The 18,489-nt window shown below is 40.7% G+C and overlaps 1 protein-coding gene across 1 annotated transcript in view; it reads right to left on the reverse strand.

The window, feature by feature from the left end:
- The window catches only part of znf236 (zinc finger protein 236), an 88,208-nt gene extending 73,154 nt beyond the window's left edge, over positions 1–15,054 (reverse strand). Inside the window, exons 1-6 of the mRNA XM_083760762.1 lie at positions 14,959–15,054; positions 13,488–13,627; positions 12,038–12,202; positions 10,875–11,053; positions 9,686–9,816; positions 7,225–7,397 (exon numbers count right to left, since the gene is read on the reverse strand). Coding sequence (XP_083616888.1) covers positions 7,225–7,397; positions 9,686–9,816; positions 10,875–11,053; positions 12,038–12,202; positions 13,488–13,627; positions 14,959–15,010 — 840 coding nt within the window. The 5' untranslated portion in view covers positions 15,011–15,054. The remainder of the gene's footprint in view (positions 1–7,224; positions 7,398–9,685; positions 9,817–10,874; positions 11,054–12,037; positions 12,203–13,487; positions 13,628–14,958) is intronic.
- Positions 15,055–18,489: the final 3,435 nt, after the last annotated feature.

An 18,489-nucleotide genomic window follows, 5' to 3' on the forward strand; every position in this document is an offset into this window, starting at 1 on the left:
ACTGCGTTCGCAATCACTGCGTTCGCAATTATGCTGTGGTTTTCACCTTTTTCATATATAGGCCCATTCTTTATTCAGCATTTGAGCCACGGACCACCATTTGATGAGATTTAGGCTCACAGACAAAAAGATAGCGGATGTTGAATTAACCGGAAATGACGACGCCAGATTCGCTCATTTCGGTCCAAATCGGCATAATGGTGGTTACCGCTACCATCAGGACTGGGTGTCTCTACTATATGCTTGCCCCGTAGAATGGTGTACCAATTTAAATCGGTGGCAGATCGATCAGAGCACCTCTACCTCTAATGAGGTGTAATGAGAACAGATTGTATGCTTTTGTGCTGAAAGCCTTTGTTCCCAGAATGGTCAAAAAAAAACAATGTGGCAACACATTACTGAGCACAGTCAGCACACATTACTGAAGATGCTTTAATCCATTTCCAGAGTGCTGTCCCACACGGCCCGGTGCTGTTGCCACTGCATACAGCCAAGAGTTACTCCCACCCAATTCCACTCCATTACCCTGCCATGCATAGTCCAGCATAGATAGGTGAATGAACTGTATCTGTCTGTGGGCAGGCATATGCTGTGCCTGTGTGTGCCTGAGTGTGTGCGGCTGTATGAGTTGGTTAGAGGTATAGGTATTTTTATTATGCCGTAACATTTGACTCACTGCTGTCGTTTAGCATCAGTGCAATTTGAAATGTATTTTTTAAATGAAATGTACTATTTTGTAATGTAATATAATGTATTTTGTTATGTTTTAATTTATTTCTGGACTCTTGGAAGATTAGCCAAAAGGCAAATGAAATAAAGAATTACTAAGCTTAATGCAAATGGACATTTTGTGATCCACCAACACATACACTTCAGTACCTACTGTACTGTACAACGAGTTTTTTTTTATTAATGCATCTCTGTTCTCCTTTCAACCTTTCTATGCCAACTCGCAAAAAGGAAGTGACCTCTGAAATAACCCCAGCGTTGTTAATGTGATACCGAAAGCCCAAGCCTGAACTAGACTGGGTGAATCAGGGGGCACATTAGAATAGGTGGCTGTACAGCCGCTCTACAAAAGAACAGAACAGAACAAGGGACAAGGCTGCATATCGTTCCTTTGCTTAGCAACAATATGGCACAATGACCTCTAAATAGGAGGGAAGCTAATAGAGTGTGAGCCAGCACGGATTCTGCATCAGTGAGTGACAAATAAGAGAGAGAAATGGTGAGAGAAATAAATAGAATAACACTATCACAAGCATTGACAGTGGGATAATTATAAACTAAATGGTGAGTGCAAAAAGGAAATAAGTAGAGCAAATTGGTGGAGAGACCAGTTCTTGGATAATACATACTCAGCATGATAAACATTCACATTCAAAGAGCGCGAATAAGAAGTGGGCACAAGATGCCTCATCCAAACCAAGAAGCTTATTTCAAAAGGTCCTCTGACCAGCTTTTCCTGGTGGTGCCAAAAACCAGGCTGAAGCTCAGACGGAACCGGGCTTTTGCAGTGGCAGCTCCCAAGCTCTGGAATGAGCTGCCTCTGCACATAAGACAATGAGTTATTTTCTGATGTTTAAAGTGACAATGTGTATGTTTTTAATAAAGTTGTGTATACAAATAAACGTGGTATGGTATGGTATGGTAATGTCATCTCTATGCAAACCAGCTTTATATTTTTGAAGCTGCTTCTAGAAGCTCGGAAAAAAATAAAAAAGCGTGCTTTTTTAAATCTATTGCTCAACTTTGACGCAGCTTTTAAAAGCTGTGTTCTAGCTTTCAGCTTTTAGAAGCTTCTAGCCAATCAGAGCACAGCATGGTGTGAGGAGGCGGGGATTATTATTATTTACGCCTGTAAATGTGGTGTTTCAGTGTACTAACACAAGGAAAGCTAATGGGCCAGATGAATGCAGTGCTTTTCTCCTCAAACACTTTGCATCTGAGCTGGCTCCAGTGTGGCAACCAATATTCCAATCCTCTGTAGACACACACACAATTCCCCTGTCTTGGAAAACCTCACACATAAAACCACTACCCAAAATCCAATGTCCAAAAGAACATAAGGATTACAGACCCATAGCTCTCACTTCAGTGATTATGAAATCACTTGAAAGAATACTGTTACAACATCTTGTCAGTATAACTAAAGACAGATTCGACCCCAGTCAGTTTGCCTACAAAAAGGGTTGCGGTACAGAGGATGCGGTTGTCACACTGGTCCACTTAATTACAAAACACCTAGATAAGTCAAATAAGAATCATGCGAGAGTGCTATTCTTAGACTTTTCTTCAGCTTTCAACACAATACAGTCTGATATACTAGTGTCAAAAATGGTACAGTTGGAACTAATTCACTGGTATGCTTCTTTTCTTACTAACAGAGTACAGAGGGTGAAAGTGAACACAACCCTCTCATCAGCATTAACTACTAATGTTGGTGCTCCACAGGGTTGTGTGAGCTCAGCTGTACTTTTCACCCTATATACTGACAGCTGTCGTATTGAGGAATGCCTGTCTGAATGTCGCACTGACACACCAGACCAATACATTCTAAAATACTCAGATGATACAGTTTTGATTTCTCTCCTAGATAGTTCCAGTGATCCTGGACTGCACCAACACAGAGTAAATAAGGTGGTTGAATGGAGTGATAACAACGCTCTCATCATTAACACAAAAAAGACAGAAGAGATTGCTTTTGGTGCACCACCAGAGATACACAGATCCCCCATTACTATTCATGGTGAACCGATCAACCAGGTATGTTCGTACAAATACCTAGGAGTAGTAATAGACCATCTATTGTCATGGAAAGATCAGATTGATTCAATGTGTAAGAAAACAAAGCAAAGAATCTACTTCCTTCGCCGTCTAAGATCCTTCGGTGCTAGTAGACGGATTATTCTTTTGTTTTTCACTTCTGTTATTATGAGTGTTCTTCAGTACTGTAGTACCACCTGGTATGGATGTTTGTCTGCAGCCCTAAAGTCACAACTGCTGCAACAACTGAACATTTGTTCAAAGATTGTTGGACAACAACTTCAGAAACTTTATACATCCATGTATGATAACAGCATCCTAAGGTTAGCAAGGAATATCACCTCTAATACTAAGCATGTGATGTATGGAGAATATAGGTTGCTACCTTCAGGAAGGAGATATGGTGTACCAGCATACAATAAGGTCAGACTAAAGAGGTCCTTTGTCCACCAGTCGACCTTGAGGCTTAATCAGGAGATGTAGTTGCCACAGGATAATCTAAGCGGTGGATATTGCTCATGTCTTTATGTATGTAAATTGTCTTGTTCTTTGTGTTTTGTATATGTGTTCTGCATACTTGGCTGCTGTGTCGCAAGACAAATTTCAGTGTGAACTGACAATAAAGTATTATATCATATCATATCAAATGTATTAATGTATTTTAATGATGATTTGGCAGGAACATAGCATATTTATGGACTGGAATAAAAGTTTATATGACCAGTGCATCGTGGAAGCAGTTGTGGAAACGGTTGTATTTACGTGTCGGGCCCCTGCCTTCACCCCCGACTCTCCTGGGGAAGGGAGACCCTGGCCGGGCTAGGGAGCGTGGTCTGTCAGTCTGTCACACTGTCCCTCGTCCCCCGGTTCTCACCGCAGCTGTGACCACCCAAACCTTAACTAGCAGAACTAAACTAAAGTATTGAAGATTGTGAAACTTGGGCAATTGATTGATCGATTGATTGATTGAAGTATTTATTAACAGTTTGCAGAATGGGTACAAGTTTACAACTACATGTAACATGTACTTTCATTAATTAACACATTCAGACCGTACGACGTGTGGAAACATCATATCTAATCCAACCGATGGATCCAGAGGACTTGTACACACGGCCTAGCGCTTTTTCATTGATATCAAACAAAAAATAAAAATTCAGATTTTTTTTGTTTGCCGCTCAGAAAGGCTCGTAGCTCCTAATCTTCAGAGTAAAAGCTGCCATATCTGCCCGGCACCCCGAGCTCCTATTTTGAAAGAAATTCCGGCGCTGATTGTGTTTTAATAAAATTTCAGCACGAGTCCGACACGGGTCTCCCGAGACAGCAGAGGCTCTGAGCCATCGTACCTCAACGCGCGCGCGTGTGTGTGTGTGTGTGTGTGCACGCACCCGCGCGAGAGAGAGTCACGGGGAGAGATTGGAGACCCGTGTCGCGGTGATAATGGTAAATGTAGTTACCCAAGTTTCGCATCAGTTGCTAATTAAAAACATGAACATTAATATAAATTTGTGAATGCTTTTTTCCAGAGAATTGTGGGGGAGAGGGAGACCGTCGGACTCAAGACCTCTTGTTCGGTTATGTAGAAGCATGTTTACAAACATTATATTGTTTGTTTATCCATAAATAGGTTATGTAGTAAGTTATTTCTCATCTACAGATGCTATTTTATATTTTAGAAATTTCAAAATGTGCGCCTGTTCAAACGGATAGTTTTTGTCTCGTCTCAATGTCACTCCAGCCAGTTGTTGAGTGACAGGTACCTTGGACATGCCCACTTACTGAGGGCTTTTTTTTCATTTTTTTTCCCTGGTCTGAACGGGGCATAACTGGAACCCTGAATCCTACTGTACTTATCCAAGGTGAGGCAGACTTACAATTAGGTTTGGCTCTGCTTTAAGTCCAAATAAGTGTCAACTCTGGCAGGAACAATTTAATTAAAATCTGTCACGCAATAAAAACTAATTTAAATGGGCATGTGCATTTGACCTGATTTATACCAAAAGCCAATTTCTCTGTTCCTCTGGACATGGAGGATGTAAAATGTAATGTAAAAAATGTAAAAAAGTGCTAACTTCTGTCCCCTCGTTCACTAGGGATATGAATCCTACTTAACTGAATTTCAGCATATTTAATTGCTGACTGGTCATATGCAAGACCAATAGAGGGTATGCACATGAGATCATCAACATACTCGGAAGTTATGCGAGAACGCCTACTGAGTGGCAAAAAACTACTTTCTGGCCTTGACAGCCCATACATCCAAACGGAATCTGATTGTATTAAACGACGTCAACAACGTTAAACTCACTTTGACACTCATTTTATGCATGCGCATAACCTCTATAGAGCGTCGCTGTCCCACCCTCTCGAGAGACCCCGGAAAAGAATTCCCTGTTCATTTTCCTCATAGATTTTCCTCATTTATTTTAAGACGTTTACGCTGTGGACAAAGCCAACTCGAATTGATGTTAAATCATGACAATAAACACAATGTTTTGGGCCGAACAAATAATTAGAAAGAAGAAAAAAAAACGGCAGGTTACAACACTTTTTTTGTTGTTTTTCTTCTTTGTAATTATTTGTTTGGTCCAAAATAGTTTGTTGTCATGATTTGTCACAACTCGAGTTGGCTTTGTACGACGCTTAAAAGGTCTTTAATGTCTATGGGGAAAATGCATTGGGAATTATTTCCTGGGCCTGGCGTCGTCATGAAAGGGCGCGGGACTGCGACGCTCTATACTCCATAATGGAAGGAGTAAGAACAGATGGTGACAGTGAGAACAGACTTTCAGTTTCTTTCCACTGCACTGGAAAGCAAACAAAACGGATAATTGTCCATGGCTGCGGAACACCACTTCTATGTTTACCACTGTAAAATCCTGAATTAATAAAAGACAGAGCTTGAAATATAACAAAATAGAGCGGTGTGGGATGGGTCCATGTGGATACATTTGTGCACTCTAGAGTCTAGATGTTATACATTGATAACTAAAAATCACACCCGTGTGAAGTGAGTGGTGCAACTCTGTGTGTAGGTCCCCAGGGGGTCCCCGGGATTTCCACACCCACAGAAACGAGCCCAGGGTGGCGGCCCGGTTCCGGCAAGACGCCCCGCGTCCGAAACGGTCGAGTTACCATGTGGGGGTCCCCGGAACATCCAGACCCCCAGGAACGCAGCTAGGGGTTCCGGCGAGCCACCCCGCGTCCGAAACGGTTGTGTGTGTGTGTGTGTGTTAGGATGCACAACAGTGACACTTGGTGATGAAAACCAACTAATTCGCTATTTTCGTGCTAGGACACAGAGACACACAACTCAAAAGACCCACACTGAGAAGTTTCGCTACATGACTGTGCTGTGTAAACGCCTCATGTGGAAAATGCTATTTGATAGTCGGGGAAAAGTTAACTTGCCCACCCATCCCTCAAAAAGTATAATTACATTTTGCAGCAGAACGTGATGGCACAATGAAAACCTTGTGAATACTATTCCCAACTTGCAATGCCACGGTTTTATTTAATCAAGAGGAGAATTAATTCCTCTCCAATCTAGGGACGGCAATGAGAAGGAGCTGCGGTCACACAATAATAGTTCAGAGAGCGTTGTAACTGCATATTATTTCAAGTAGTTTTCCTGTGCAATCTCTCGGAGGCCCGACCATGTCACGACCAAACCATACTGTACTGCAATTCATTAAGATGGCTGTTGTTGTTGTGTCTTGTTTTTGTTTTCTTTTTCTACTTCTACTACTGTTTATTTCTTTGTACTATTTTATACTTTCAAATACCAGCCAGTACGATGTTGAACTAGGTCACTTGCAATACACTTCTGTGAATGCATACTGGCAATATGACATTGCCTACAGATGGACAGATCCTGGAAGGGGTGGGGGGAGGGCAAGGGGGGGGGGGGAACTATAAAAAAGGCAAACATAAAAGGTACATAAAGTATAACGAAACACGCACACAAGCTGTAAGAGTATTGTGGTTCCCAAAGTTGGCTACGGGGACCCCCAGGGGTTCTTGAGGGAGTTCCAGGGGGTCCCCAGCTAAATGATAGTTTGGAACCAAATGGATCCTTATGGGTCTGTAACTATGAGAATGATACAAATGGAACCAAATGATTTGGTTCCATTTGTACACCCTCAGAGTTAAATTCACATTGATTTTACAATATAAATTGGGGGTTCCGGAGAGAGAAATGCCATTACATGGGGAGTCCGTAGACTAATGACATTTTCAAGGGGTCCTTGAAAATGAATGGGTTGAGAATCACTGCTAGAGCCGTAAAGGTCTTCTCTCATGGGGGTTCCTGGCATATCTTTTCAAAATGGGGGTCCGTGGGCCAATTAGTGTCAATGTGGAGGTCCTTGACGTGAAAAAGTTTGGGAACCACTGATATAATAGGCACAGGGGGTGACATTGTAGAAAGGGTTTACCATGGTGGACAGTGTGCGTTACCTGGGAGTGAACCCTCTGGACGTGGGAGTGCAGGTTGCCCTTCTGGGAGAAGGAGGCGGGACAGAACATGCACAGGTGAGGCTTCTCTCCGGTGTGTCTCACCATGTGTGTCTGCAGCACCACCTTCTGGTTGAAGGCCTTACCACAGTGGCTGCACTTGTAGGGCCTCTCGCCTAGGGAGGCAGAGATAGACACACGCACCCAGAAACAGAAAGACAATAGATTAAATTAGCCTGAAATGGGGCAGGTACATTTTTTAGGTATACACACAGCCTGCCTCTAAGACAGAGCGAGTAGTACCATCCTATAGTCCGTGAACATTAGTGAGGATCGATTATTTGGAGATAAAGTTGAAAACAAAGCAGCAAAATGTTCCTTCAGTGCAGACATCTTCGATATACCATAGAAGCGCAAACACAGATGAATTGACATTAATATTGTGAGTTCTCTTTGCTGCCGCATGACAAGGCCTGATTTATACTTCGGTGCCTCACACCTAAAATAATAGAGCTACAAGCTCCGTGAGCATGTAGATCGGCTAGATATAAACAAATTGCACTTAAAGTTCATCATCTCCAGAGGCATGTCAAAATGTCTGCTGTTGTAAAGGGTCTACCATACATTATATTCTGCTTCTGTACAGAATCCCTGTCATGTTAATCAAACCACGAATCAGAGAAACCTGACATTATATTTAAACCAAACAAATCCCATGTATCTCATTACCACATGAAGAGAGGAACATCCTATGCAAACAAACACAAAAAACAATTTTGTCAATATAGTGCATGAACACACAGTGCAGATCAGTGCCATTAGGGTGACTCAGAGAGAGAGAAAAACATGTTTCACCACAGTGAGCGCGCGCACGTGCACACACACACACACACACACACACACACACACACACACACAGTGGGTGCACTCGTAGGAGTGAGGAGGCAGAGATCTGAAGATCACCATCAGGATGATTCAGAGAGAGAGAGAGAGAGAGAGAGAGAGAGAGAGAGAGAGAGAGAGAGAGAGAGAGAGAGAGAGAGAGAGAGAGAGAGAGAGAGAGAGAGAGAGAGAGAGAGAGACAGAGAGAGAGACAGAGAGAGAGAGAGACAGAGAGAGAGAGAGAGAGAGAGAGAGACAGAGAGAGAGAGACAGAGAGAGAGAGACAGAGAGAGATAGAGAGAGAGAGAGAGAGAGAGAGAGAGCATGTTTCCCTTGTTTCAACTGTGACGTGCACATGTGTATCTGTGAGACAGTCACAAACGATGGAGATAAGGATGGGGAGAGAAAGAAGAAAGAAGCACATACGTCCATAGCCCGTGTGTTTGAGTCCCTTCACCTCATTTACCCCTAATCGCTGTTTGAGATTCAGAGCACATGGCATATGACTCCATCCACCATTAGTCATCCAGCCAGCCAACCAGACTAATTAACATGTGAATGAACTCAAATATGGAAGCTTCCAGCCTTATTATCTGAACAGTGGGATCGTAGGTTCAGGGCAGCTCAGGCGCATCATGTTTTAAAGCAGATCCTTTTCCACATTATAACTGCGTTCAATGACGATGGAGATCTAAATCTGATCTTAAATGCAATTCCCCTCAGAGGATCTGGGTCACCATATCAGAATAAATGTGATATAGTGGCAATATAAAATCAACAAAGGTTGGAAATTACAATTTCCCCTGAGATTTATTCCTAACAAACGACTTCTGTGCGCATCCAAATTGACTTTAAAAATGGTCTGAACCATAGGAGGGGAGGTTTGGGGACGCTTACAGTGATTAGAGACCTGGCCTTGATAACATTCCAGCCAGGTTCTTAAGTGATGTAATGTAACTGAGGTCGTGTTGCTATATTACCAGAACTCCCACCATGGGACTCAGGCAATCAATTAATGCCTTTTCAACCAACTATATTAATGGCAAGTATTTCCTACAGCTTTAAGTCCAAAAATCTTTAACTCTGATGACAGAGTAAAATGCATAAGTCTAATGTATGAGTTAGTTTTGATCATGCGTAATCGGTGGAATAATGTGTTTGTTTTATAATGTGCTCTGAATAGCTTACTTCTTTATTCTTCCTTATTACCCTTATTTCTGCCTGCGTTCCAGCCAAGTCTACAGGACCGCAATGGAAATGTGTGTAATTATGACTTCATTGGCAGAACAGGGACTATACATCTGTGTATTGCGTTTCAATTTATCAAATAAAATCAATAGAATAAATCAAACAATCACAATCACAGCTGTATTTGTAATTTACATCCATATTTAAAAACGATTACAATAGACCTTTTTCACGGCAGCAATATTGACCTAAAATACTACTGTAAATATGAGTGGAAGCAATGATACCATTATGTTATTACCATTAAGCTGCGTTTCCTGTTTTACACATCAAAAGGTCTGCTTTGAAAAGGGTCTATCAACCAAACAAGACATTACAGTCCCTTGCTGCTCACCTGTGTGTATTCGTACGTGTCGGACAAGCTGACTGGGTTTTTTGAACGTTTTTCCACAGTGAGGACAGCTATTGGTGAAGCCACTGCGATCAATGTTTTTCTTGTAGTTTCTGGAACTAGAGGCAAGTGACCTTTGGGAAGAAGGGGAACATAAAAAAGGCTTAATGCAAAAGAAGACACATCTTCTTACTCATGCACTTATTACTAATATTCTTCTCTGATTTCCTCTCTGTTAAGCAGGGCTCAGCATCCAGGATGAAAATAATCTCAACATCTTCTTAAGATATAACAAATTGTAACAGTAAGTAAAAATACATTGAACTTTTATTCTACCTACGATGGCGGATTCTTCTGCCAATGCATTTCAATGGGAATTCTGCAAAAATAAAAAGCCCATTAAAATGCACTGGCAGAATCTGCTTTCATAGGTAGAATAAAGGTGTGATGTGCCCTTTAGACATGGAAAAACCAAAGTCATATAAATATGTTCTCCTCTCACGTCAACCCAATATCAGCCAGTGTTTATAAATTGGAAGAGCTTTTTAAAAACGTTTTTTTTTAGTCCATGGTGGTTATGATTATGCTGTCAGAAGATAAATTGCTGTCACCTACTGACTGCAGTCACTCCCCATTTTCTGCCAAAGTCTGAAAACTGTCTGAAAATGATTGAAATAGATATAGTGTGGTTTGCTTGTCAAATTACTTTGTAGCCCTAGTGTGTTTTCTTTGCAGTCTATTTACGTGACCATTAACCCTGTTGTTGTTGTTGGTGGTGGTGGCCCGGGCTCATGTTATATCTGACGTTTTTGTGTGTTTGTAATGACGAACTGTTACCACCCACCTCTAGCCCACACAGAATTAGAAAGTCACCAGACTTCACCAGACAGCAGGTGGAGATCTCTGAAATGATGGCTACGTGAGATTACTTAACTCTAGCGTCCCCATTGTGGGTTGAACATTAGGCAAAAACAGTTGATCTACAAGCTCGCAACGCTTTGCAATGCCAGAGGGGGAACCGTGACAAGTATTTATATTGGATTTCTAAGGTTAAACCGAATCCAGTGTTTTATTCTTTCCCATTTCACTTAAATGGGGAACAAAGCTGTGCACATGAAAAGCTGCATTTGACCTGGTTCAACAAAAAGAAAAGAAGAAAAATCCTTATCCTAAACCCTCTTCTGTGTCTGACCTCATCTTGACATGGCTCTTCATGTGGTCCTTGAGATGGAAAGATGTCTTAAACTCCTTGCGGCAGGTCTTGCAGGTGTACACTTTGATGCCTGACAGTTCTTTACGGTGATCCTCCAGGTGGAGAGTGAGCTGACTCTGAAGGATGAACTCATCCCCACACTCCACACAGATGAGATTCTACAAGAGGAGAGAACAATACAGAGCCCAGCAGGTATTGACTTGTATTTGACTTCAGGGAGAGAAGTGCCAACTCCTTTTGGTCATACAGCTGAAATAACGTTTATTGTTGTAACCACTCTCAAAAAATGTCTTCTACATCCTGACAGTTTTCTGAAAAAGCTATGTTTCTGTGTCAGTCGTTCTTCGGTTTTCAAAAGTAGCAGACCTACAAGCTCGTAGCGCGCCACTCGGTGGCGCGCTATGAGCTTGTAGATCTGCTATTTTTCAATAGCTAAAGCATAACATAATGCTAATACCAAAAGGGGTTCCCGCCTAGAATGGGTTAAGCCCTATATACTTCACTGTATGATTTATAGTGAAAATAGCCGATCTACAAGCTCACAATGTGTGTTTTCAGCTTGTAGATCATTTTTGCTCAATCCATTTTGCATAAAATGGCCAAAAATGGGGAAATGTGGTTGAAAGTGGTTAGATATGACTGCAACTCTTATATCTCTGCTATCGGGCAGAAACCATGTCCATGACCAACCATGTCGAAAATACTACTGCAATGTTGGTATTACTACTTTATACACTGTCAGATACTTGAATGTGTCCTTATATTATCATCGCTTTACCCAAATACAGCTCTAGTGGAGTTAGGGCGAGGGGGTTTTAACCAATAATGTGGACATAGGTTTATTTTTCCCCATCAGACCTCGTCATTATAATCAATGATGGAAAAAAACTACAATCTACAAAGTTGGAGTTAGCTGGTTTGAGGATACAATGGATTTAGATTTAGTCAGAAGCACTTTTTTGATACAATATTTGTAAAACCCACACAACCCACGTAAATGGTGTTCTATAGAAATACTTTTATATAAAAAGTTGAAATGGAGATAGCTAGTTTCTGCCAGACTCGGATTCGGACGATATGAATCATATCATACATTTATTATCATTATTATTGATCCCCCAAAAAAAAACAAGTTGACCTACTTCTTCCTTCTCGTGCAGCATAATATGGGCTTTAAGGCTTGCCACGCGGGAGAACTTCTTGTGGCACACGGGGCAGGTGGGGTTGGAGGTGGTATGTGTGGACTTATGGAGGGTGAGGTTGAACTCCTTGTTAAACGTCTGTGGACACTGGTCGCACCGATGAGGCTGGAGGGGAGAGACAGTAGAGAAATATCTTGAGAAATATCAAGTGAGGTACTGTAAGTGTATTAAAAAGGAAGAGGAAATCCGAGCACTCAAGAAATATGGAGGAGAGATGTTAGGCCTAATTATACTTGTCCATGCATACACGTTCGGGGGATGTGCAGAGTTTGGGTTATAAAGCTGTGCTTGTGGCATACTTTTTCTTAATCAATAATGCAATGTTATGATAGGCCACAAGCATTCATGCAAATGTATGATGGCCATGGCAAGCAGCACTTGCAATACAGCACTTGCAATGAACTCCACGCAGTAGTTTCACACAGTTCAGAATTTTATTCTTGTATAGAGCAACGTTTTATTATTTTATTTTGTGTTATTTTAGATATTTGGAAGGCACCACCCTGGCACCACTGCTGTTTTCCGCTACATAAAGAAAGAATGCAAAGCTAAACAGTGAATTTTGACACAGATTGTACGACTAACAGACCATGGAAGAGCACAGATTTTGTGCAATGTACCGACGCTGTTCATTTATTTAACTTAAAAAGCAACATCAAACGTGATTGTACAAGTCTAGTCATTGTTCAAGTCTGCCTCCACAAAGTTGTCCATTACAATATGTTTTTTCTTTTCTTTTTTGCTGAATTTAATGAAATGTCCTTTTATAATGTGTTTTCTTTGCTTGGTGTTTTGTGTAAAGCACATTGAATTGCCTTGTTGTTATTCTGTCACTGAACAGTGTATGCAACAGTGTGCAACTGTGCATCCTCCAGAAGTAAATAATTAGGTGCGCACGCACACACGCACGCACGCACGCACGAATGTTGTTATATCCTCACAGTTCTTCCTCAGGCAGAACATGGTTGGTTAATTTAATTAATCTATCTTACACAACTTATCAGATGTGTCAAAACAGCACTATAGCCAGGCAATAATTGAATTGGGTTGTATAAACAAAACAAATCATGATTGTCCATTACCATTTTAGTAATGTTTGTCTTGCTTTTCTTGAAGCAAGTCTTTTTGTAATGATGTAAATGCTTTCCTTTGTTAATCTCTTGGTATTGCTTGCTTTTGTCGAATGGCAATATATTTTTTAATCTAAATTAGGGAAAGACTCTTAAATATATATATATATTCCTGTTTGATTAGATTTCTCTTCCTTTTTATGTAAATATATTATTATTATTATTATTATTATTATTATAGTTATTACCCTCCCTGGTCCTAGTAATATATTAAATATTTAGACAATGTGCATCCTTCAGGTTCACAGGTTTGCTCTTGCCTTGTCGTTTGCCTCGTGATCACGGAGGTGCCTCTGGAGTTGGCTGTCAGTGGTAAAGTCCCGAGAGCACATTGTGCATTTCTTGTCTTTGAATTCTCCATCATTGTAGCCTTCAGCCTTGGATTCACTTGAATTCAGATCTAATGGGTTGGAGGGAAGGGGGGAAACAAAGAAGTATCACTTGTTGTGGACGGTAGTACTTCACTGCCATCATTTGGTTGAACGTGTGTATAGGTACAGTGTTATTACAGATATGGCATTCACCTTACAACACACCTTATCTGAAACAAAATAATCAACCATACAGGGAGTTATTCATAGATGGGCTACATTACACTGCAGGTGTACATTACACAATGCATGGATCTACCAACCAACAGCGCTCTATTCTGACTGGGGGGTGGACAGTAGATTATAATGAATGGTCAGTGTTTGTGACAATGTCATATAGTATTTGCAATGAATGCATCCCTCCCATAATGTTCTATATGCAGTATGTACATGCGGGCAGGGGCTTAACTGTAGCTACAGTCATGGACTCATATGACATGTGTACATGTGTCATATACATAACATAACAGCTGGCTCCAGTCCTTCCAGTTTGAAAACAATGCGTTCTGGATGCCATAGTATACAGTTCAATCTAGTTCACGCCCATAATACGTAGGCCTACAGTATTATACTGTGGCACATGGCATTATATAGGTATATACATTTTTCAATGCAAATGAGCTTTATTGGCAAGTAAGTTTACATTGCCAAAGCAAGTGTCAATATATAAAAACAGCTGAAAATGGGGAAAGTATATACAGTTGGGGGGGTACAGCATTGTGTAAACAGCTATGTCACATTGCTGCTACTTGCAGCATTATTTTTTGCAGTCACTTTGGGACAAATATCAGCATTTTTCTCAAGACTATTTGAATAGTATACAAATAAAACTATTTCGTTTATATATCAACATCACATGAAGCAGCGTCGCTGCGACGTTAACGTTTAGCAAACTTAAGACAAGTATACAGGTCCTGCTGCATTATGGTTGCATTGAATTTACAAGATTCAAAACAACGGCTAATGTTTTGACGTGTTAGCCACCCCGGGCTAACTGCAGCTAGTTAGCATCGGCTAAATAGCTAACTGTGTGATGTCAATAAACGCGAGGGGGGGGGAATGCTAAATAAATATTCAGTCAACAACTAGAGAGAACACTGGGCTGCCTGCTTCCCTCCCGGCGACCAATTTAGACTGGAAGTGAATACGTAGAGCCACCGAGATGTTATTAATATCATTCCGCCTCAATCACTCCTTCGCCGCACAAAGCAATGGCCACCCGCACTATATCCGGGGACTATATGCACTGTGTTCAAGTATATTTATATGAGACGCACGGCGCTTTATCAACACAACGCGAGGTTGCTTGCGTAGCCCAGTGTGTGTGGTTTTTTATTCGTGGTATTTTGAGACTTGTTACCTGCTCCGTCGTTGGTTTTATCTCTCAGTTTGCGAGGCCGGCCCCGCGGCATAGTTCCAGGATGGGTGTACTGTGTGCGTGTATGTGTGTATGTGTGTGTGTGTGTGTGTGTGTTGATTTGCTTTTCAAAATGGAGACCGCTTCACCTCCACAAAGCATCGAACCCATGAACTCCACACAGTAGAGTTACACAGCAGCAGCAGCAGGAGACACACACACACACACACACACACGCATACACACACACACACCGTGGACTGGAGAGACATCTAGTGCACAACTGCTTTCAGTGCATGTTGGATGATGATTATGATGAGAAGACGAAACACATACATTTATGTATTTTTTATTTTTTTAAATATATATATATATATATATATATAATGTATGTATGTTTAGGTGAAATTTCACTTTTATTATGACAAATTATAACATCTTAGTCACTGGATGGATGGTCTGTTACTAAAACTGTGGATTGCATAATGTTTGTTTCTGTCTTTATTGATAATGTAGGCTACTAAGTGTGAAGTTTTACACAATCCAACTAATGGTAAATGGTGCATTTATATAGGCTATAGCACTTTTATCCAAGGCGCTTTACATAGATTGTGCATTACATTCACCCAGTCACACATACATTCACACACCAATGATGGAGGAAACCGTGCAAGGCACCAACCTGCTCATCTGGAGCAGCAGATTCTTGCTCAAGGACACTTCGACACCAACTGTGGAGGAGCCTGCGGGTTCGAACTGGGAACCTTCTGGTTCCCATCCGAGCCACTCAGCCACCGCCGCCTAATAAAAATAAAGTTATCATAAAATAACTAAGCATTTAGGCTACTTAATTTTTGTAACATACACCACCCACCACCACCACTTACAACTAATTAAAATGTCAATAACAAATGGCATCATCAGCAGTATTATCATCCTCCACGCAGAATTGGCCTGATGCCATATTAATATTCCGAGGCACTGGTCAATGTCCCTATAGCAAGTTCAGTATAAATGAACCTGGCTGACAGCATATCATTGACATTGGTCAGCGAATTGGAAAGCACAGGTCGGAGAAGTAGCCTCAGATATCTTAGCAATACCACGATGTAGACATATCTATTTCACTATTACCAGCAAGACGCCCTGAGGGAGAGAAGTGCACGCATTCACCTGGGTGACGGCAGACTGCTGGGCGAGCACTGGTGCTTTGGCATGGGGGTCAGATTATGGAATTCATTCTGTAATGACCATATATGGAGCGTGTCTTGAGTGTACAGGGTTTGATGAGGTCAGATCATCATATGGAATGTTAGAACAGGATGGACGGGTGGGGGTGATGTCACGAGGCTCGACCATATATGGAGGCATGCTACGGTCACAAAAGAAATCCTGGCTATTCAAAAAAGATTTGGCATCAAAGTATGGCTATAACATACTTATATACGTAAGTAGGCCTACTCATTATTTTCAATTCAATTTTAAAAGCTTAAAAAATAGTGTGAGTTGTAGGCTATAGTTATTTTGTATATCCGAAGTATAAAATATAGGCGTTAGGACTCAAAATATAATGTTTTCAAATAATTGTAGTGGAGTCAAAAGTACAACATTTGCTTGTTTACACTCGATTTGGAATGAATTAAGGTGACTTGATTTACATCAAAACGGGCCTATCAGCGCAAACCAGCAATGCAACACTTTGTTTTCAAGAGTGTTGTGCACAAATGTCAATTAATGTTAAATTTTTTAACTAATTTCAGCAATGGGATTCTTATTATTTTGTTGGGTAGATCTTGTTGAGCTGGTCATGTTGAAAGTAGCTCTCAAATTAAAAAAGTGTGGGCACCCCTGGGCATTCACTTGGAAAAATAATAAAACAAAAGAAATCATAAAAAGCCGAAATATGAATTATATATTGAAAATGTATTTCCTTTAGAGGATAGCCCCTTGAGATGTATCATCTCGTTTTAGAGGAGGTTATGATATTTCAGTAACGATGCCTGCTGTGCATAAGCACCTCATCCCTGCATGCCTCTATCCTGTGGTGTGTGGAATAATAATGTTACTGTAATCTTGTGGGTGTGGAGGGAGGGTACCGATTATTTTATCGGCAAACTAAAAGCATATTACCATTTCTTCTCACTAAAAGAAAAGTATTCAACAGTGGTGTAAGGAAGAAAAGCTTCTTCCTTATGATTTTTCTTTTACTTAAGTATAAAGCAGCAATACCGCAATGTAGAAATACTAGCAAAAGGCCTATATTCAAACGTATTAAGTACAAAAGTATTGGCATCAATATAAACTTACAAAAGTACAGTACTTATTTTTACAAAATAGTAGATCTACAAGCTCACCCAACACATTTCGATGCAAAGCATTGTGAGCTTATAGATTGGGAATTTTCTAATAGCCACATTGTTTCGTATTAATAATATAAATCTAAGTTATAACTATTAGGGTGTCAAATACAATTTTGCCTCTGAGACATAGTGGAGTCGCCTACAGCAGTAGCCTACAGCAGTAGCCTACAGCAGTGGTAGCCTACAGCAGTGGTTCTCGAAGTGGTGTCCGGGGACCCCCAGGGGTCCTTGAGGGAGTTCCAGGGGTTCCCCAGCTAGATAATAGATACCGGTAGTTATGAACCAAATGGACCCTTAAGGTCTTCCACATGATGGCCAATTAAATGGGGGTCAATATCCTAATGCATGTAAAACTGGGGCTCCTTGAAATTAAAATGTTTGAGAATCAGTGCTGCTAGAGCCGTAAAAATCTTCTCTTATGGGGGTCACTGGTATATATTTTCAAATGGGGTCCGTCCGTGGGCTAATAGCCTAATACTGTAACTGTAAGTGTACATTTGGGGGTCCTTGACATGAAAAGCTTGAGAACCACTATGGTCTGGCCCTACACTGTACTTTGCACCACGTATTAACAAAATGCAAGTCCCCACTGAACTACACATTTATACCAGCAGAGGGAGGCAACAAGTTATGAATGCCTTCTGTAGGTTATGGGTAGAGGTGGATAGGTACATTATACTTAAGTACTGTGCTTAAGTACAATTTTGAGGTATTGTACTTTACTTGGGTATTTCCAATTTCCAATACTTTTACTTCTACTGCACTACATCTCAGAGCCAAAAAAATTACTTTCACTCCACTACAATTATTTTAAAACTTTAGTTATTTAAATTTAGATTAGAAAACATGCATTAACCACTTCATCCCTATACATTTCGGCCATTTGAAAATGGGACGCATTGTGAGCTTGTAGATCGGCTACAAGCATTGTGAGCTTGTAGATCGGCTATATTCAAAACATTTAGCACACATTTTGAACTTGTGAAATGGGACATTCTGCAATATTAGTAGTTTTACTTTTAGTACTTTAAGTAGATTTTGATGCCGATACTTTTGTACTTTTACTCAAGTACATTTTTAATACAAGACTACTTGTAACGGAGTACATCTACATTGCAGTATTTATACTTTTACTTACGTAAAACATTTGAGTACTTTTTCCACCACTGCATGG

Source organism: Protomyctophum parallelum (assembly GCF_964188405.1).
Source record: "Protomyctophum parallelum genome assembly, chromosome: 3".
Taxonomy (NCBI): domain Eukaryota; kingdom Metazoa; phylum Chordata; class Actinopteri; order Myctophiformes; family Myctophidae; genus Protomyctophum; species Protomyctophum parallelum.